Source organism: Phoca vitulina, unplaced genomic scaffold (genome assembly GCF_004348235.1).
Source record: "Phoca vitulina isolate PV1807 unplaced genomic scaffold, GSC_HSeal_1.0 scaffold40, whole genome shotgun sequence".
Lineage (NCBI taxonomy): Eukaryota > Metazoa > Chordata > Mammalia > Carnivora > Phocidae > Phoca > Phoca vitulina.
In genome coordinates, this window is record NW_022589743.1 from 11271676 (window position 1) to 11293890 (window position 22215).

The 22215-nt window shown below is 49.4% G+C and overlaps 1 protein-coding gene across 2 annotated transcripts; it reads left to right on the forward strand.

Moving 5' to 3' along the window:
• Nucleotides 1-341: 341 nt before the first annotated feature.
• LPO (lactoperoxidase) lies at nt 342-21814 on the forward strand. 2 transcript variants are annotated; one of them, XM_032428961.1, is made up of 12 exons: nt 342-417; nt 1552-1639; nt 5958-6118; nt 7546-7663; nt 8050-8179; nt 8922-9128; nt 10379-10703; nt 12642-12802; nt 19195-19447; nt 20323-20496; nt 21180-21417; nt 21607-21814. In XM_032428961.1, the coding sequence occupies exons 1-12, from the start codon at nt 342-344 to the stop codon at nt 21812-21814; spliced, it is 2139 nt and encodes a 712-aa protein (XP_032284852.1). The 2 variants fall into 2 exon arrangements, with proteins under 2 accessions (XP_032284852.1, XP_032284853.1); XM_032428962.1 differs by lacking the exons at nt 1552-1639; nt 5958-6118.
• The last annotated feature ends 401 nt before the right edge of the window (nt 21815-22215 follow it).

The window sequence follows — 22215 nt, forward strand, 5'->3', positions numbered from 1 at the left end:
CTCACTTGGCAGGTCAGGGGCCCAGAGATGTTAGGTAACCTGCCCAATGTCACAGAGCTAGTTATAGCAAATGCAGAAGTACAACTCAGGACCTCCTGACCCCAAAGCCTGAGTTCTTTCCCTTCTAGCACTGCCTCTTTCCACATCTGCCAGTCCCTGGCATGGGTCTGCACAGATGGTAGATGCTGACTTAGTTACTGTACTTTCCCCTTCTCTGCTCCAATGTGAGGGCATCTGCTGTTCCCTGGGCCATCTCTGCTTTACCATCCCCTTTCTGTGACTCAGTCCCTCCCATGGGAGCTCTATAAGGCTCACACATGATCCTGGGTCTCGTTTCAGCAATGCGGGTCCTTCTCCACCTCCCAGCCCTTTTAGCTTCCCTGACCTTGCTCCAAGCTGCAGTGTTGGCCACAAATGGTAAGTGTCTCCCTGTATGGTTTCCTGGGGCTGCTGTAACAAAGAACCACAGACTGGGTGTTGTAAGACAATAGAAATTTAGGGGCGCCTGGGTGGCTCAGTTGGTTAAGTGGTCGACTCTTGATTTCAGCTCAGGTCATGATCTCGGGGTCCTGGGATTGAGCCCCACGTCGGGCTCCACTCTCAATGGGGAGTCCGCTTCAGGATTCTCTCTCCCTCTCTCTCTGGCCCTCCCCCCACTTCTGGAATAAATAAATCAATCTTAAAAAAAAAAAAAAAAGACAACAGAAATTTATTTTTCAACAGTTCGGGAGGTTAGAAGTCCAAAATCAAGGTGTCAGCAGAGTCCTGTTCCTCTGAAGGCTCTAGAGAAGAATCCTTCCTTCCCTCTTCTTAGCTTCTGGTGCTCCAGCAAGTCTTGGTACTCCTTGGCTTATAAGCTCTGCCCCTGTCTTAACACACTTCTCTGTGTATCCCGTGTGTCTTCTCCTCTTGCTGTAAGACCACCAGTCACTGGATTTAGAGCCCACCCTAATCCCGTGCCTTTATGACCTCATCTGAATTAATTACAACTGCAAAGAGCCTATTTCCAAATAGGGTCACATTCTGAGGCTCTGGCTGGACAGGTATTTGGGGGGGGGATACCATTTAACCCACCAGACTTTCCTTTTTCAGAGAATGCATCCTGCCCCCCATGTTCCAGACCCCAATACAAGTGAAAACAAGAAGAAATCCTACCTCTACCCTATGCCATCCCCTTCTCTACTTCAGGGTCCTGATCAGCTAAGCCCTTTGATGGATTCGCTTAAGCATCTATCTCACCAAGAACCAGAAAAATCCCCACAGCCCAGTAACCCAAGCCAACCTGAATGGTCACCCACCTTAATCCCATCCCTGGGTATTCTAGTGGACTCCTGAGGAGCAATTTTGACATCTTAGCAAGGCTCAGAGAGTATTCTTCCCATTCTGTGCTTTTCCTCCTTGAGGATTCTTGTGAATGTTTCCTAATCTCCATCTTCTACCTGCTCGGATTTGAGGGGTGGGGGTGACGGCCGAGAAAGAGGGAGACAGAAGCAGAGGGTATCTCGAAGGAATGGTGTCAGATATTCTGCTCCTTGCCCCTCCCCCTCCAAGCACAGACCACCACGACTGCTGTCATCTCTGATGCCGTGAGGCAGGTCAAGATCCAAGTCAACAAGGCCTTCCTGGAATCCCGGACCAGGTACGTGAGATGCACACACTGCGTACCTACCTCCCCTCCTGGGCTTTCTGTTAATGACAAGCACATCTGGGCCAGCCCCGACAAGCCAGTGAGCAAAGTAGTTACACAGGCCACGCTACCACCCCCCTACCTCCTTGGCTTATAGTGTGTGGCAAGTAGGAGTAATAGCCCGTAAGTCCTAAAAATCCTCAGCCTGTAAATCACCTTGAAGAGAATGTCTGATCTAATCCTGTAAGTACTTCCTTCCACGTGATGGAATGTTTCCTTGGGTCATGCATTCCAGAGTCTCAGAAAGCTTGTGAGTAGAATTTCTCCATTCATTCAACTAACATTGACTGACTTAAGTCCAGTTGCCTGGAAGCAGAATCTGAGACGTGGATTCATGTGCAGGTGACTTATTAAGAAGTGTCCTCAGGAAAGCTGTGAATGAAGTGAGGGGGCGAGCTGGAGAGGTCAAAGGAAGAAGTTAAGCAAGGATTGGCTCAGTAATCACACAAGAAGGGTGCAGGTGTGAGCCTTCAGCAGCTGCACCTGGGGTGGCTAGGGGCTCAGCACCCCAACCCCATAAAAAGATCCAAGGGTGCTTGGGGACCCCACACGGTACCAGCAGAGTGAGCCACCCTCCAACCACATGTAGGGGCTGGGATCTCCGAAATAAGCGATGCACGCTGGGTCCCTGCCCTCAGGACGCCCATCCAGCTAAAGGCAGACAAACAAGAAGAACCATTGTGTTGAGCAAAAAGCAACCTTATTCCTTCCTCTTGCATCCCTTTGTGCTAGAACTGGGTCTTCCTTCCTCCTTGGCCTTTGAATGAACTCTTAAGCAGTCCCATAACTGTTCTGCTGACTTTTAGATGACAATATGTGCTCTGGTCACTTCTAGTTCCAGGAACGGTGTCCTTTCAGGAATTCAAATGTCAGCATAAGGAGACCAAGCCCAGAACTTCTCACCTTCCTCAGCTCAGAGCTGTGTAAGGCTTATCGTGAGAAAGGGAGCACAGTCTGCTCATCCCTCTTTCCTGGGCTCCCCCCTCTCCCCTGAGCACAGGTTTCTGACTCCTTAGGGGTTACGCTGGGGAAGGGAGGAAAGATACCAGAGGACAAGGTCTAAGTCACCTCACAACTTAGTGCCTTGAGGGAGTCAGAGGCTCTTCCCCACCTCGGGCACTTGTCAGCTCTCTCGGAGATTCTGCTGCCTGCTCCCTGACCCAGAGAAGTTTCTGGCCAGTAGCTTACAGCTCCAACCCTTGGCCCAGAAGCATCTGGCTCACTCTCTCACCTCCCCACGCCTCTTGAGTCAGGTCCCTTTTAGGCAGGCTCCAGAAGACGAAAGGCTTTGCCCTGCTGCCTGAGGCTGTATGGACTTTGCCCAGGGCTGCCCTGTCTGGCTCACTCTCTCTCAGGTGCATAGTGCCAGCCACCTTTCCTTGAGGCTCTTTGGGAGGCATCACGCACTGGCCATGACTCTAGGACACACAGTCAGGCCCCCTCTTGAGGCCCTTGCCACCCGAATTAAAGCACAGAGGAAGCCCCATGGTGGCAGCAGGGAAGTGCCTGGGACTTCAGCAGCCATCTCCAAAGGAACATTCTCTCTCCCCCCTTAACTTCAATCCTTGTATAGCCACAAGGTGGGGATAGAGGAAAAGCCACAAAATCAGGGTTCCTCACCTCCTTTGTGAGTTGTGCACGGGGTGACAAGCCCTGCTTTGGGACTCATCCTCCCTGGTTAGTTCTTGGACTCAGGAGCCTCATGGAGACATAAAGAATCACACAGAAACATTTCCTTACATGAACACAAACAATCCAAGGAGTCATGATTTGTGAAAAGAACAATGAGGGAAATACACAGAGCTATGGTTGCTACTCGAGGTCAGGGATCAGGGAAGGCTAATGGAGGATGAGAAGCCGCTAGCCAAGTAGAGAGCCAGAGGGATAGCATCCCGGGGTCTGGGAGGGGCAAAGGCAAAGGTGCTGAGGCGGGAAAGAGGCTTAGGGGGCTACGAAGGCCAATGCTGGTGGAGGTGGTAGGCAAGGAAGAGCACACACAGGTGAGATAGAGACGTGGGTCCTGAGGGCCATAGAGTCAGAAAGCAGATTAGTGGTTGATGGTTGGGGGGTGGGGCGGGTGGAGGGAGCAGGTGAGGAATTGGAAGTGACTGCTTAATGGGTATGGCGTCCCCTTTGGGGGTGATAAGGATGTTTTGGAACTAGACAGAGGCCGTGAAGGCGCAACATTAGGAGCACGTGTGCAGTAAGCAGATGGATTCATCCATGTCTCGGGGTAAGCCGATGAAAGGCTTTACCATGCAGAGTGGCACGGTCTGCCTTTCCTTCTAAAAAGTTCACTGTCGCAGCTGTGTGGGGAATGGACAGGAGACAGGGAGAAGGACGGGAGCCGGGTCAGGAGGCTGCTGCAGCCGTCCAGATGGGAGGTGATGGTGGCTAGGGTGAGGGTGCACACATGCAGATGGATAGACTTCTTCCCAAACCCTGACTGCTCCCACGGAACACAGCCCTGAGCAAAGTAGGAGGTAAGTCCCCGGGGTGGGGGTGGGGGGTCAGCCTTCAGGCAGGAGAGCCACACAGAGCTCAGGGCAGAGGAGGCGGGAAGGAGCACGGAGAACCTTGCGTGGGACCTTCCAGGCGGAGCCCTACAAGGCCCAGCACCCCACCTTGTTTCTGGGGTGGGGGGCCCTTTGGGTCCTGGCTCATGAGGATGGTGGCGCTGATGCTAACACACGTGAGCGTTTACTCTATGCCCGATGCAGCTCTAGGTGCTTTACGCTCCCTCCTGCCCACAATCCTATGAAGGCTAACTCGTCCAATACGAAATAACGTGTTGTTGAGGTCAAAATGATCAAATAGCGTGGTTCAACCTAAGGCTGCTGCCATTATCCTCATTTTATGGATAAGGAAGCTGGGTACAGAGAGGTTGAGTAACTTGCCCAGAGGCGCACAACTAGTAAGTGGCAGCCATCACAACAGGAGTCAAAACAGCCAGGGTTCAAATCTTGTTTCCTGAACTCAAACGCCAGGCCCAGTGCCGGTCGATAGAACTTTCTGTGATGATGCAATGTTCTATATCTGTGCCGTCCAATACAGGAACCACTAACTACACGTGGCCACTGAGCACTTAAAATGTGGCTAGTGCCAGTAAGGAACAGAATTTAATTTAATTTTAATGAAGTTCCATTTAAATACCCACACGTGGCTCGCGGTTACCACATTGGACAGGGCAGCACTCTGGGCCACTGGGCCACGCTGTCCCTGCCACAGCATCCAAAAGACAGTCTGGTTTCTTTTCTTAGGTTCTTTTATATTGAGGTTGGGGAGGCTGGTCAGGGGTAGGCCTGCTGACTAGAGCCCCGTCATCACAGTTGTCCTTGTGCCTGTCCCACGTGCCCAGGAAGTCCCTCCGCTGAGACACCACACCCCTCACTCTTGAAATAGTTAAGAAGCTGATCCATAGTGACAGCCCAGGTATTGCAGCCAGTGAGCTGTCCCCCAAAAGCAGAGCTGTCTTTGGTGAGAATTGGAGCCACTTCCAAAATTTCTGAGTCTTAGAGCCGTAGACAGCCTCTCATAGAACCCTTCCTCTCCCACCTGAGGAGACTGAGGCACAGGGACGGCGTAGTGGATTCTCATGGACCGGACTTTTCTGACCCCACCTTGTGCTCAGTCACCTCTGTGTTGTCACAAACTTCTTAGGAGCAGGGATTTGGGCTTCTCATTTTACACATGAGAAACTAAGAATAAAAAGGCTGAACATCTTGCCCCCAAAATGGTCCACAAGTGGCAGGAGGCTACCGCCCACATCTAAACAAACTCCACGCTACCTCTAGGGCCAGATGCAGTTGAGGATGTTTCCATGGGAAGAACTACAGGCCCATAGGCTTGTTAGTTCTAGAATTCTCGGTCCACATGGTTTGATGAGATGCCAGCTCCATGGCAGGAGTTCCTCAGTTTGAATCAGTACATCCTGGGCTTGGGTGTTTTCAAATTACCCGCATTGATTCTGATCCGGTCAGCACAGCTACAAGCCTCCGATTCTAATTCAGGAAGCGCTCACCCCATCTGTCCACCCTTTCTCAGAACCAGAGACACACTGTAGCTTTCTCCTCCCAGAAGAGATTTTCCAGCGGCATCAGGAGGGAAGAGATTTTCCAGCGGCATCAGGAGGGAGACGAGAAAAGAGCACAGGGAGTGCTTGTCTCCTGCATGCTGCCCACACCCCCTGCGGCTCCTCCCCAGACACCCCTTCTACAGGGTCGGAGCTGGAGGGGCCGGGTCATGACTCTCCCCCTGCTCTCCGCCGTAGGCTGAAGACGGCCATGAGCTCCGAGGAGCCCACCTCCCGGCAGCTCTCGGAGTACCTCAAGCATGCCAAAGGCCGGGCGCGCACAGCCATCCGCAACGGGCAGGTGTGGGAGGAGGCCTTAAAGAGACTGAGGCAGCAAGTGGCCGTGACCAATGCCACAGGTACAGAAAACCCACTGGCCCTCTGATGGCAGGAAGGGGCCATCTCCCTGCAGCAAGGAATAGGAGGCACGAAAAGCTGCGTTCCCTATTAGGAGCACCTCCCGGCAGGGGCCCTCCGGCTGTCCCTTCTCAGAGCCATGAACCTGCAGAGCGAGGAGGGGCAGAGGGGACAGCTATGCCAGCGTGGGGTGTGTTTTGCTGAGAAAGGAACGCAGGCCCAGCACGGTCACGTTGCCAGCTCCAAACGAGGGGACATTCATGCTCTTTGTATAATGCCATCTGTAATGCGTCTATCCAGAGGAAGTGCTAAAGTCAATAAACATGGGCTCCCTGTCCCAAACCACAATGCCACCACTACCGCCTATAAAGGAGACATTTAAGCCACCTGTATCAGGGGGATTTACTGGGATTATGTCACAGGAGATGAGATTTCCATCTTGTTTGGGGTAACGTGGAGCTGAAACAATGAGGTAATGGATTGATCGTGACTTCCTCCAACCCCTCCACTTCCTCCCCCCCCCCCCCCACCAAATGTCACAGCTCCTGGGGAGGGTCATAGAGGAATGGGTTTGGTCCCGACCGGAGGAAGAGGCTGCAGGTTCGCCCTGGGAAAACATCAAGTCCGGGAAGGTAACTGGCCTAGGACATGGGCAAATTCCAGAGTTCCAAAAGAAGGAAACTGGGACAAGGTGGGGAGAAGTAGGGATCACTTTGAGACTCTGAGACTGCAAAGGAGAGGAAGGTTGAATCCCGGCCCCTGCCAACCTTCACAGATGGTCCCCTGCCGAAGCCCCCACAGAGCCAGGTTCCCTTGCCTCTCTTCCATGCAGGCACCGGGATGCATCACAGGCTGCATTAGGAGGTTCGGATGCCTGAAGCCCCCCACTATGTTACTCCTCCTCAGACCACAGTGCCGCTCACTTAAAAATTCCCTAGCCCTTCCCAACCTCTTCCTTATCGAGCTTCCTGCTTGCTTGGTACTTTAGGACCCACGCGGGGGCGAGTCCGGCGGCCCACAGGCCAGAAGCTTTAGAAGAAAAGCAGTCTTATCAAACTTAATTCATACTAACAGGTGCTCAAGCTCTCGGGGACATTTTCATTCTAAAAGAAAGATCTGTTAATTCGAATGACCTGGTAAACAAAGAATCATTAACAATTCTGGGGACTTTCACAATTACTATCTGGGTGGCCTCGGGCCAGTCTCTTGAGTACTGTGGTCTCAGTTTCTTTTCCGTAAAATGGGAATTAAAATTCTACTTTAATGACTTGTCAGGATTGAACAAGAAACCACCTGAGAATTGCTTCCCTAGAACATGGACATGTACTCCAAGTAATGGAAGTTCACCTCTGGTTTCGGTGTCCTGCCTCCCCCCAGGGCCCCAGAATGGAGAAAGAACTCAGCCGCTTTGGCGTCCCTTCTGTTTCAGACCCCAGTCTGGACTTGACTGCACTGTCTCGGGAGGTGGGCTGTGATGCCCCTGTCCCTGCGGTGAAATGTGACAAGGACAGTCCTTACCGAACCATTACAGGAGACTGTAACAACAGGTGAGTGGGCGCGGGCAGGTGTGCGGGGCAGCCCCTGCCGATCGCCACGCCCAGCCCACCCGCTCCACCCCGCCCGCCGGCCCTGCCCAACCGCAGCCCAGCCAGGACGAAGCCCCCCTGCCTCACCGGAAGCCGTTCTATTGGAACCCTCCCCGAGCTTCCCCCCCTTCTAACGGGACCGCTGTACCCCAGCGGCAGCGCAGCCCCGCGCCTTCCGGGTGGACGCGGTTCAGAATCCCCACATGTGAGAGGCGTCTCCTCCGCGCCCCCCTTTCCCGCGGGCGGAGGCTCCCACTGCTCCCCCCACCGGTCCCCACGGGCTTTGCCGAGGAGCAGAGCCCGCAGCGGCCGGGCCGAGGCTGAGCGCGGGTCTTGCTCGGTTTCAGGAGGAACCCCGCGCTGGGCGCCGCCAACAGGGCGCTGGCGCGCTGGCTGCCCGCCGAGTACGAGGACAGGCTCTCCCTGCCCTTCGGGTGGACGCCGGGCAGGACGCGGAACGGCTTCCCCCTCCCGCTGGTGAGGGCGGGCCCGGGGTGGGCGCGAGCCGCGAGCAGGAGGGGGCGGGAGGGCCGTCGGGGGCAGGGGATGCGCCCCCAAACACACGTGGAAAGGCAGGAGAAAGAGGTGGGAAGGCGGAGGGCGAGGCGGGGCCGCAGCGGCGGACGTGGAGATTTGGACCGGCTCCCCGGCCGTGTTCCCCAAAGTGCCACTAGAGGGCAGCAGAGCCCGGAGTCCGGCCACGCGGGGGCGAGTCCGGCGGCCCACAGGCCAGATACCCTGGGGTGTCCCGGGCAGATGGCCTCCCTGCCCCATCCTGCCCGCGCCTACCCCGCCCCCGCCCCTGGGGTGCATCAGCTGTTGTTTGCCTGGAGGTCCTATCTGTTGGCCTCATCTGAGTCGGCAGCGCCCCCCCAGAGCCCCTCTCCTATTTATTGCCAGACACCCGGCCCCTTGCTGCCGCTTACTTGGGGAAGCCTGTCTTTGTCTTCCCTTTCCGTCGTGGAAAGGGCACTGGCCTTTGCAAGCCATCAAGTCACACAGACCCGTGTTCAGTGCCATCCCTACCCCTTTGTAGCTGCAGGACTGCGGGGAATTGGCCTCACCTACAGGATAGGTGTAACGCCACCCGCCTCACAAAATTGTCGTGGGGATTAAATGTACCCGTTATACCCAAGGTACGCAATAAGCTGCAGTTGGATCTGACTCCTCAAAACACTTTTTCCTCCAATCCTTCCTTCCCTTCTCTCTCGGTCTGCAGGCCCGTGAGGTATCCAACCAGATTGCAGACTACCTGAATGAGGAGGGTGTTCTGGACGCAAACAGGTCCTTGCTCTTCATGCAGTGGGGTCAAATTGTGGACCATGACCTGGACTTTGCCCCCGACACCGAGCTGGGGAGCAGCAAGTGCTCCAAAGCACAGTGTGACAAGTACTGTATCCGGGGAGACAACTGCTTCCCCATCATGGTAGGCCCCTCCGGCTGTCCTGACAAGCCTCCCACCTCCCCGGCGGAGCACATATTCCCAGCTGGTCAGCCAGGGCTCAGGATAGATCTCAAATGCTGATTTGAAGGCTTCCCGAACCCCACACGTCCATTCATTCACCATCCATTTATTCCATAAATAGACATTAATTATCGACTCCATGCCAGGCAGTGCACCAAGTGCTGGGGATTTAAAGGTGAATAAGACACCGTTCCTTTCCTCAAGGACTGAGAGCCTGTGTGGGAAATGGACAAGTAACCACTAATAGCAAAACTGGGGGAGCTCTGGGGAGAGTCATCTCCGTGCCTGGCCCAGAAGCATTGGCATCACCTGGGGACTTACTAGGAATGTAAAATCTCAAGCCTCATCCCAGACATGGGGAAACAAAATCTACATTATACCAGGATCCCCAGGAGATTATTTTTATGCACAGTAAAGTTTGTAGAACACTGCTGTAAGTCATCGTGGGGTCTGGGAAGGCTATTCCCAGAAAGAGGTGCAATTTGATGGATGAATCCGAGTGAGGGCCAGGATTTGTGGGGCTTTCCAGCAGGAAGAGAGAGGAACTTGCCATGGTGCCCTGTTTTCTTCTTATTCATGGGTTTTACAGTTAGAGAGTGACTTATTCACTCAAACAAATCAAGGCTATGTGCTGTGATATAAAGAACATGAGCTGTGGACTGAGGTCAGTCTAGATCTGAATCCCATATATTTTGCTTCCAGTTTCTAAGATCTTAAGCAACTTACTTAACCTTTCTGAGCCTCCATTTTCTCACCTGTAAAATGGGACTGAATTATCTGCCTTACATTTTTTGAGGACCAAAGTGAGATAAGGTATGCATAATGCATAGTACATGTTAGGTCCAAAATAAATAAATGGTAGCTGTTGTTAGTAGTAATTATTAACAGAGTCTTTCCTAGCTCATGTCCTGCTTCCCTGTCCAGGGATCTCAGGACTCCCTCCCCACCAAAAATGTGGAACCTTTGGTATGAAAGATTGAATGATTCCCCTCAGCCTTTTTACACAGTGGGATGTAATGAACTTCAGGGCATGGTGGCCCGGGATGTACAGCATCAGCAGGAGGCATCTGGAGTCAGTGTCTGGTCCCAGGGTCCCAGGAGGGCTCCATCAGCATCTTTGCCAGCAACATCCAGGCCCGCCCTGGGGAGAGGTTGCCAAGTCCCAGCTGTGCCACATCTGCCTAGTCACCTACCTGCCAATCTCTCCGCAGTTCCCTCCCAATGACCCCAAGGTGAGGACCCAAGGCAAGTGCATGCCTTTCTTCCGAGCTGGGTTCGTCTGCCCCACTCCACCTTACCAGTCCCTGGCTCGAGATCAGATCAACGCCTTGACCTCCTTCCTCGATGCCAGCTTGGTATACGGCCCCGAGCCCAGCCTGGCCAGCCGCCTTCGCAACCTCAGCAGCCCGCTGGGCCTCATGGCTGTGAACCAGGAGGCCTGTGACCACGGGCTGGCTTACCTGCCCTTTGACATCAAGAAGCCAAGCCCCTGTGAGTTCATCAACACCACCGCCCGAGTGCCCTGCTTCCTGGCAGGTGAGTCTAGGCTGGGAACAGAGGGACCCAAGGACTGGCAGCAGAGAGAGACCAAAAAAGCTTCAGGAGTCTATTAGGCAGCTTCCAGGGAGGCTTTGCCACTACTGCCTTTCCTCTTTTGCCTTCTGGAAAAAAATGCACACAAAACCCCGCTGCCTCTGGCACTGGTCCAGTACTGGCAGAAGGGCCCCGATGAATACAAAATCTAAGAACATGTGTTCACTCTAAAAAAAAAAATTTCAGTCCAGAGAAGCACAAATAAGAAAATCCACAAAACCCCATCACTCACAGATAGTCATTGTTAACATTTTTAATGCCCATCTCTCTAGGTTTTAAAAAAAAAATAATAGATATATTCTATACTGTTTTACATAATAGGGGTTATACTATCAGTTAAGTTCTATAACCTGATGTCTTCACTTAATATATCACATCATTAATCATTCTTCTACAACATGATTTTTACTGGCTGCCTGGTATTCCATGACATATATTATAATTTATTTTATCAACCCTACTTGGAAGCATTTATTTATTTATTTATTTTTACTTTTATTTTTTATTGTTATGTTAATCCCCATACATTACATCATTAGTTTTAGATGTAGTGTTCCGTGATTCATTGTTTGGAAGCATTTAAATAATTTCTAGATTTTCTGTGATTTATTGCTGTTTTTTTTAGGTAATGAACATCCTTGTTGATGAATCTTTGCACTCGTTTTTAATAATCTTATTTTATTTATTTTTATGTTTTTAAAAGATTTTATTTATTTGAGAGAGACAGAGCACAAGCGGGGGAAAGGGACAGAGGGAGAAGCAGACTCCCCACTGAGCAGGGAGCCCAGTGCAGGGCTCGATCCCAGAACCCTGGGATCATGACCTGAGCTGAAGGCAGACGCTTAACCGACTGAGGTGCCCCTCATTTTTAATAATTTTATTAAGATAACTTACTAGAAGAGGAAGTTCTAGATTAAGAGGAATGCCTATTTTTAAGGCTTTTTATACACTCAGCACAAAGCCCTCACTCCAAACAACCTGTGCACAACCAAAGCCCCCCAATTTTGTTCATTCTGTGGGCCCTTGCCCTCCTGATCTGCCATCAGGCCCTGCCTTGAGCTTCTGGAGACCTCTCCTCTTCCAAAAATCCACTCTGCAGGACAAACCCCTGCCCACCCAGACATGGCAGAAAGCCAGTCCATAGGCCCAGATCTCTTGGGTAGATCTCTTGGATTCCATGTTCACACGTATCTCACATCAGTCCAGACACAAAACCGAACCTTTCCTGTTTTCCACAAAAATACCCGCTAAGACCAAGCATTAGTGAATTTAATAGACTTTTCCTGAAGATTAGAGGACACAAAATGTCCTCTTGTGAAACACCTGCTCTTCTGCCAGTTAACTAACCACCCCCATCCTGTTCCTCCCTTCTTTCCTTTCTCCCAATGGCCCCCATCTCTAGATTCTTCTCCCGTATTGCACGGAAAAATTTTACCCTACCCACATTCCTGCCCTCAAATTTGCATTCCTAAAACTTTCGAAGTTGCTCCGCACAAAAAGCCCCTGTTAATTTGTACTGCCCCAATTTAGAGGGCAGTTGGGATTGTAATTAGCAAAATTTTACTTTTTAATGTCATCTGTAGTTTTTAGCACAATCTTGTGCGGTCAGCCTTATTATCCCCATTCTTCCAGAGACTGAGGATTAGAAGTGCCCCATAACTTGTCCAAAGTGACTCAGCTAAAAATCGTGTGTGTGGAGCTGAGATTCAAACCTATGAATCCCCACCCCGATCCCTTTCCACTTAACTTCCCTTAGGTTAACTGGAAGGAGGGGCTTAGGGGAGGGTCCTTTGGGGACACTATCATCTATTTCTTTGTGCAGGTTACTGGGTTCTGGGGCCGCTCCAGGGGAACCAACCTTCCTGTCTTCTGGGCTTTCAGGAGATTCCCGAGCCTCGGAGCAGGTTTTGCTGGCCACTTCCCACACCCTCTTTCTCCGAGAGCACAATCGTCTGGCCAAAGAGCTAAAGAGACTCAACCCTCAGTGGGAGGGAGAGAAGCTCTACCAGGAAGCCCGGAAGATCCTGGGAGCCTTCGTGCAGGTGCGGAAGCCCAGGAGCACTACCTCCCACACCCACCCGGCTTCTGCCCCTGGCTCCGCCACCTTCTCTGTTTTCCTGTCCCTCCACTTCCCCTTCTCCCCCTCTGCTGCTTCTTTCCCACTGTCTCATGCTTTTCGCTCTCCCTTTCGTTTCTTTAGCTTCTTTGCCCCAAAATGAATCCCTGGATTCAGAGTGTCGGAGAGTCATTTGTATGTTGGTCACTCAGGTGCCATCACGGGGACCAAAGTCTCCGTCACTCCTGGGACTGTTACTCAGCAGCTAGGTGGGTTATTTCAGTTAGAGTCTCTTCTTTTTAAGTTCTCCACACCCAAGCCACAAGTCACAGGCATTGTCCATTGCTAAGTAGATTGGCTGATTGACTAGCTAGAATTAACTGTGCACATAGTTAAGCATTTTATTTTGATAAGGTACAGTTTCCTAGGAAGTTGTAAACCGGCAAACAGTGCATACACCCAGCCTCCCCCAGTGCTAATGTTTTGCATGACCACGGTACACCAAAAGCAGGACATTAACATTGACATAAGCCAAAGGTCTTATTCAGATTTCACCAGTTAGAAATGCAAATGTGTGTGTGTGGGTGTGTGTGTGGTGTGCGCACGTGTGCATGCACACGCCAATGCAATTTTATCACACGGGTAGTTTCACGTAATCACCTCCACAATAAAGATACTTCACTCTACCATCACAAGACTCCCTCCTGCTACCCTCTGAGAGCCATACCCACCCGCCGCCTTCCAGGTCCCTATCCCCTGGCCCTCACCAATCTGCTCTCCATCCGTACAGTTATGTTATTTCGTGAATGTTACATAGATGAAACCATGCAGTATGTATCCTTTTGAGATTGGCTCTTTACATTCAGCATAATTGCCCTGAGGTCCATCCGGGCTGTTGCAGGTGTAAAGTCCCTTTTTGTTGCTGAGTAGTATTCCATGGTTGACTTAATCATTCACCCCATTGAAGGATATCTGAATCGTTTCCAGTTTGGGGCTATTATGAATGAAGCTGCTGTGGACATTCATGTATACATTTCCACACGAAAGTAAGTTGTTCTTTCTGTGGGATATATGCCTACAAGTGCAATTGCCGGGTCATACTGAGAGTCCGTTTTTAGTTTTAAAAGGAACTGCCAATCTCTTTTCCAGCGTAGCTGTGCCATTTTATATTCCCTCCAGCAGTGTATGGAAGATCCAGTGTCTCGGCAGCCCGGCCTTTATTTGCTGTCATCATTGTTTTTTATTTTACCCTTTCTGATAGGTATGTAGGGACATTTCATTGTGGTTTTAATTTGCATTTCTCTAATGGCTAGTCATGTTGAACATCTTTTCCTGTGCTTATTTGCCATCCGTATATCCTCTTCGGTAAAATACCTGTTCATATATTTTGCCCATTTACTGTTAAGTTTTGAGGGTTCTTTATATATTCTAGATACAGATCCTCTGTCAGATATGTGACTTGTAAATATTTTCTCCCAATCTCTCATTCTCTTAATAGGATCTATTGCAGGGTAAGAGTTTTTAATGGTGATGGGATCCAATTAATCCTTTTATTTTTCTTTTTGGTGTTCATTTGTAGGTAATGTGTCATTTCTCTTTGGCAGTATTTAAGATTTTTGTGTTTATTTTTCAGAAATTTAATTATAATGCATCTTGGAGTAGACTTGTTTGGGTTTATTCTGTTTGGTAGTCTTTCATGAGCTGTGCTTTGGGTGTCAAGTCTCAGAACTCTTTCTCTAGTCCTAGATTTCAAAGATTTTTCTCTGTTTTTTCCTAGAGGTTTTATAGTTTTATGTTTTCCACTTAAGTCCATGATCCATTGGGGGTTAATTTTTGTATAAAGTGTGAGGTGTAGAGTGAGGCTCATTTTCTTTGGCCTATGGATATCAATTGCTCCAGCACCATTTTTTGAAAAGGCTATCCCTCTTCTATTGAATTGTTTTTGCTCCTTTATCAAAAAGTGTTTGGGCATTTTTATGTGAATTTATTTCTGAATTATCTATTCTGTTCCATTAATCTATGTGTCTCTTCCTATACCAGCATCACAGTGTTTACTGTGGCTATCCAATAGGACTTACCATGGGGAGCCACGATTCGTCCTACTTTATCCTTTTTCCAAATTGTTCTGACTATTCTAGGTCTGTCCCTTTCCTATATATTTTTAAATAAGCTTATCTACGTCTACAAACAAACAAACAAACAAAAAAAACCTTGCTGAGATTTTGATAGGAATTGCATTAAAATTTAAGGAGAACTGGGGGCACCTGGGTGGCTCAGCCGTTGAGCGTCTGCCTTCGGCTCAGGTCATGATCCCAGTGTCCTGGGATCGAGCCCCGCATCGGGCTCCCTGCTCCGCGGGAAGCCTGCTTCTCCCTCTCCCACTCCCCCTGCTTGTGGTTCCCTCTCTTGCTGTGTCTCTCTCTGTCAAATAAATAAATAAAATCTCTAAAAAAAAAAAAAAAAATTTTTAAGGAGAACTGACATCTTTACTATGTTGAGTTTTCCAATCTATAAATGCAGTATGTCTAAGTGTTCAGGTTTCCTTTGCTATACTTCATCAGCATTTGGTAATTTTTATCATACGGATTCTGTACATGCTTTGTTAGATTTATACCTGAATATTTCATTTTCTTTGGAGGAGTCATAAATGGTATTACTTTTTTTTTTTTTTTTTTTACTTAGCTTCCACTTGTTCTTTATCAGTGCATAAAAATCCTGGCCTTGCTGAACTCAGACAGTTCTGGGAGTTCTTCTGTGGATTCCTTAGGATTTTCCACACAGAGAATCATGTCATCGGCAAATAAAGACAGTTGTATCTCTCCTGTTGTAATCTATATGTTTTTAAAATTTTCTTTCTCTTGCCCTGTTTTTTTTTTTTTAAAGATTTTTTAAAATTTATTTATTTGACAGAGAGAGAGATAGTGAGAGAGGGAACACAAGCAGGGGGAGTGGGAGAGGGAGAAGCAGGCCTCCCGCAGAGCAGAGAGCCCGATGCTGGGCTCGATCCCAGGACCCTGGGATCATGACCTGAGCCGAAGGCAGACGCTTAACGACTGAGCCACCCAGGCGCCCCTCTTGCCCTGTTTCAATGGCTATAATTTCCAGTACTGTGTTGAATAAAAGTGGTGAGAACAGACATCCTCATCTTCCCAATCTTAGAGGGAAAGCATTCAGTCTTTCACCATTAAGTATAATGTTGTTTGTAAATCTTCTGTGGATGCTGTTTATGAGGTTGAGGAAGTTCCAGTCAGTTCCTAGTGTATGGAGAGTTTTTATCATGAATAGATGTTGAATTCTGTCAAATGGTCTTTCTTCATTAATGCGACTTTTCTTTTTCTCTTTCTTTTTTAACTTATTTATTTGACAGAGAGAGAGAGAGAGCACAAGCAGGGGGGAGCAGCAGGCAGAGGGAGAAGCAGGCTCCCCGCTCAGCAGGGAGCCCAATGTGGGGTTCGATCTCAGGACCCCGAGGTCATGACCTGAGCCAAAGGCAGATGCTTAACTGACTGAGCCACCCAGATGCCCCTGACTTTTTTTCTTTAGCCTATTCTGCTTGCTTCAGGTTTATTTTGCTCTTCCCTCTGGTTTCTTCCAGAACTTGGAAAATGCCATGCCCCTTCCTTCCAGCCTCCATGGTTTCAGATGAGAAGCTCCCCGTTATTCACAGTGGTTTTCATTTATAGATAATGTGTCATTTCTCTTTGGCGATATTTGAGACTTTTGTGTTTAGTTTTTAGCAATTTAATTATAATGCATCTTGGAGTAGATTTCTTTGGTTTGTTATGTTTGGTATTCATTCAGCCTCTTTCATCAGTTTTGGGAAGTTTCCAGGCATTATTTCTTCAAATACTTTTTCAGCCCCACCCCTTTCTCCTCTATTCCTGGGATTCCATTAATATGAATGTTAGATCTTTTGTTACTGTCCCACAGATCCCCGAGGTTCTGGTTTGTTTGAGGTGTTTGTTTGTCTTGTTTATTTTCTTTCTGTTGTTTAGGTGAGTAAATTCTATTGATCTGTCTTCCATTCTACCCTGTCATCTCCACACTCCTGCTGGGTCTTCCTAACAAGTTTTTAATTTTAGTTTGTATTTTTCAGTTCTATCATTTCAGTGTTTCTTTTTTATAAATTCTATTTCCTTGCTGAGATGGTCTTTTGTTGTTGTTGTTTTAAGGTAACAGAATTGGTTGTTGAAGCATTTTTATGAAACTGCTTTAACATCTTTATCAGATAACCTCAGCATCTGATTCATGTATTTATTGGCATCAGTTGATTGTCTTTTCTCAAACTGTGGCTTTCCTGGTTCTTGGTGTTATGAGTGATTTTCAATTATATCCGAGACATTTTAGTTATTATGTTAGGAGACTCATGATCCTATAGAAGTCTATTTGGGTTCAACATGTAGGTCTGGCATACTTTCGTGGGCTTTCGTTCCAATGACAGTTTAGTTTCCCAAGCCCTTGCAATGCTATTCTGGTCTGCTTCACTCTTCTGATGCCTCTAGGGTTCCCACTCAGTGCCTACTGATGCTGTCTGCAGAAGGCATTTTCTTGGCTGCCTTCTGTTGTAGGGACATCATCCAAAGAATGAAAAGTATCTACCTAAAGATGATCTGAATTAAGGTTTTATATTAGTTTTCTTGGGCTGCCACAATAAAATATCATATGCTGGGTGGCTTAAACAACAGAAATTTATTTTCTCCAGTTTTTTTATTTTCTCCAGTTTATTTTCTTCCAGTTCTGGAGGCTGGAAGTCCAAGACCAAGGTTTCAACAGGTTTGGTTTCTCCTGAGGCCTCTCTCCTTGGTGTGCAGATGGCTGCCTTCCCTCTGTGTCCTCACATGTCCACACACTTCCCTCTGTGTGTGCGCCTCCTGGGTGTCTCTCTCTCTCTTCTTATAAGGACACCAGTCCTATTGGATGAGGGCCCCACCCTTATGACCTCATTTAACCTCAGTTATCTCTTTATATGCCCTATGTCCAAATACAGTCACATTAGGGGTTAGGGCTTCAACATATACCTTAGCAAGGGGACACAATTCCATCCATACAAGGCTTACTGGACTCCAAGAAAAAGAAATCCATGCAGGCTAGTTCAGACATTTAGTATTGGTTCAATCCTATACATATGTCAAATGGAAGCTGATAAAGGTTTCTCCTGGAACCCCAGGGCAGGGAGTATAGTTGGTCCTAAGCAAGGTTAGAGCCAGAGACTGGAAACCATCTGGAATCTCACTCTGCCTCTCTTTCTCCATGCCTTTCTCTACTTCTCTATTGTTCTCCACTCTCTCTCTGTCTCTCTCCTTCTCTCTGTCTCTGTCTTCAGATGGGTTTTTTCTGCTTTTCTGCACATGGTAGCAAATGACCCCCCATATGGCCCCACTTGTCCCCTCAGATCAAGCGCCATCAGAAACAGTCCAGGACAGCTGCATCCAAAATCTAAATTCCTGAGAGCAAGAATCTGACTAACCAGCTTGGTCTGGTGCCACAGCTGGGCCAGTCCACTATGGCCAGAGGCAAGTTTCTGTCTCTTGCCACCTCACAGAGTCTGAGAAGCAGACTGCCTGCTCCAAGGATGAAATCCCCACGACCTTTGCTGCTGAACAAATTGGAAGCAACCTAAAAATAAAACAATAAGAGAGGGATCCATGAATGCAATAGAATATTATGCACATTTAATTACATAATAATTGTGAGCTAGGTAGAAACATGAGAAACTTGAAGTGAAAAAGCAGAATTACAAAAGTATGCTCTAGGAGTACAAGTGTGTAAAAATATGTATTGTATAGACAAAGATTAGAAAAAAGAAAAAATTCGTATAGTTATTGCATTACGCAGTATCATGATTTTCTCTTTTTTCAAAATTTTCTCTGTGTGTGTTAGCTCATTGCTTTGAGTAAAACAAACCCCCAAATTGCTCTCTCCATGGTGCACCATTTGTCTCAGAATTGGAGATGAGGTGAACTTACCCTGTGAGCCATTCCTGTGGTTCATCATTCCTTTTGCTCTGGCCCTATGGGGAAAAATTGAATGATGTGACATCATTATGTTCAAGTGACACACAAGGATTGTCACTTCAGCTTCAAGGCCATAGACCTGGAGTGGAGATGACACAGAGAGTGCATGCCTAGTGCCGATTCAAAGGACTGATCAGTAGGGCCCGTGTTGAAGCATATGATGAGCGACCAGCAGAAAGAATGTCATGATCAATTAGCAACTCTCTGCCATGGTCACAGGAAGGGAAATGGGCATGTATGTTATCCATTTGCCCTCCTAGATTTTGGGGCACTCATCCCTCTTGACCGCAGCTTCCTCCAACCTCACTCTGCAGAGGTCTCAGTGTTCTCCCACCCTTTGCTCATGACATGTTTCTCCCCCCAGATTATCACCTTTAGGGATTACCTACCCATTGTGCTCGGTGATGAGATGCAGAAGTGGATCCCTCCATACCAAGGCTACAACAAATCTGCTGACCCCCGAATTTCCAATGTCTTCACCTTTGCCTTCCGCTTTGGCCACTTGGAGGTCCCCTCCACCGTGTCCCGCCTAGATGAGAACTATCAGCCATGGGGTCCAGAGGCAGAGCTCCCCCTGCACACCCTCTTCTTTAACACCTGGAGGATAGTCAAAGATGGTATGTCCTTTTAGGGAAGCACTGTCACCTGGTGGTCTCACGCTTCGGCCTGCTTCTAAAGAAGCCTGGCTTAGAAGTCAGACTCCAGGAACTTCCTTCCTGTGTGACCTTGGGCAAGTGAATTCACCTCACTGAGCCTGTTTCCTCATTTGTAAAACAGGAACAACAACGGTACCTATCCCACTAGGATATACAAAAAATTAAATGGCATGTACGTGGAGAGCACCCTACAATGGTTTCCGACACACAGGAGGTGGTCAATAAATATGAGTTATTATTCTTTCTCTCCTCCTCTGGCCTCCAAGCTGCCTAGGTTTTCCCTGCCTCAGGCTTCTCTGACCCCTGCAGAAAGAATTCATGAGTTTGGTAAATAAATTGCTCTTTTCTGCTCTCCTCTCTCCTCTAGGGCTTTCCACCTCCATCAAGTGCCAAAGGTTGGGCCCAGCTCCCCTTTGTCCTGGGCCGGGCTGCATTGAAACTGGCTTTATTTAAGGCCTGACAAGTCAGGGTCATTCTTTGTAGCCTCCTGCTACCTCTCCCCATGCGTGAGAGTTCCTCAGGGGAACATGTGGAAGGAGGAGCCGACTCTCTGAGCCAAAGCTCAAAAAACTCCTGAAGCTTATATTCCTGCCGTCATCCCAGGAATGCCCCGTTCCCCACCCCCATCCCCATCCCCGGCATGCAGTCAGATGCCCTCAGCCCCAGCACACCCTGCCGGCTGCATCTTGCTCTTCTCTCCTGGCTGCCAGCCTGAGATGTTCAGTTGGCCCTACTTTTTACCTGAGAGGAAACATCTGGTGGAGGGAGGGGCTAGCAGTGGAAGATGGCCTCACCCTACCCCCATCCCCGGGATGGCCTCTGGGTCTCCCTTGCAGGTGGAATTGACCCTCTGGTCAGGGGCCTGCTGGCCAAGAAGTCCAAGCTGCTGAATCAGAATAAAATGATGACCAGAGAGCTGCGCAACAAGCTTTTCCAGCCCACTCACAAGATCCACGGCTTTGACCTGGCTGCCATCAACATACAGCGCTGTCGGGACCATGGGATGCCTGGTGAGTGGGCCTCGGGTCCTGCCTGGCCCAGGGAACTTCTCGTTGCTTTCTGAGGTTCCTGGGGACTCTCTGCTATAACCCTGGGGATCTGACCAATTCTAAAACAGAAAGCAGAGATGCCAGTTTAAAAATTCATTTTGTTCGTCTGTGAAATGGAATCTTCCATTCTCCCTAATGCAGAGATAAGAGAACATGTCTAGTACCATCTTGGAGCTCCTCAAATGAACAAGAGGACAACAGCTGACTTGTCAAACTAGTTTAAAAGCCCAGAAAAACATTAAGAAAGGAGAATAGAGAGAAACCAATGACTTTTGGACCTTTCTTTGGACCCACGAAAGGCAATTTAATGTAGTAATGAAGAGCCAGACGGCCCGGGTTCAAATCCCAGCTGTGCCATTTCTAGTGACATGACCTTAGGCAAGTTACTTATCATCTCTGTTCTTCAGCTGACATATTTGTACAGTCCTTAGAATAGTGCCTGGACCCATAGTAAGCACGATATGACCTGCTAGCCCTCCCAAGCCTGAAGTACAAGCATAAAACAATGGAGCCCGGCCCGCCCCGCCCCAGAGGCTATGAGGCCAGACTTTCTGGGGCCAGTGGAGCTGGAACAGGTATGTCCCCAAGGGGGGTCATGGGTGAGAAGCCCCTGGGATGAGACAGCTTCAGCCCCTCTGCCCTAGGGTACAACTCCTGGAGAGGCTTCTGTGACCTCCCACAACCCCAGACCCTGAAGGAGCTGAATGCTGTGCTAAAGAACAAGAGGCTGGCTGAGAAGTTACTGGATCTCTACGGGACCCCTGACAACATCGATATCTGGGTTGGGGGCGTCGCCGAGCCCCTGGTAGAGAGAGGCCGGGTGGGGTCTCTCTTGGCCTGCCTCCTGGGGAAGCAGTTCCGACAGATTCGTGATGGAGACAGGCAAGTGAGATCATGTGAGGAGGGCAGGGGAGAGCAGACCCTTCTCTGTGGGGGTCCCGAAGTCCTGTGTGAGGACTAGCCCAGACCTCCACGTGTTCCCAGCCACCTCCTGCCTTCCCCTTCGGCACAGTGGGGCGGGAGGGGCCGCCGGCGGGGCTGTGTGGACAGACCCTGCTTCTGTCTCTGCAGATTCTGGTGGGAGAACCCCGGAGTCTTCACTGAGAAGCAGCGGGACTCTCTACAGAAAATGTCCTTCTCGCGCCTCGTCTGTGACAACACCCACATCACCAAGGTCCCACGGGACCCATTCCTGGCCAACAGCTACCCCCAAGGCTTTGTGGATTGCTCAACCATTGACAGGCTAGACCTTTCACCTTGGGCCTCAGTGGAGAATTAGGGGCCCAGACTTCCCGGCACCTCCCACACTGTGCAGTAGCGCTCCCTTTGGTCCTTGATGCCATTTCAAGCAAGTTCAGTGACCCAGTCCCTTAGAGCTCCACACCCCATCCCGGCCCTTCTTTCAGCCAGGTTTCTCTACACTCGCCGGACGCACACCTCGCTCAAGCCCAAGGCTGGCAGCTCAGCCTTCCCAGCTCCTCCACTGGAGTCCCGCTGCTCCCACACCATGCCCTCTGTCTGCGGAATGTCACCGATCCTCTCCCTACAACAGGTCTCATCTGAGGCCGTTGTGCTCTTATCTTTCCACCTCTCCTTTCAAACTAGATTGTAAGCTCCTCGAGCCAGAGACTTCAGTCTGCTTCTGAGTGTCCCCCGTGCCACCCGGCATGAGGCTCAGCC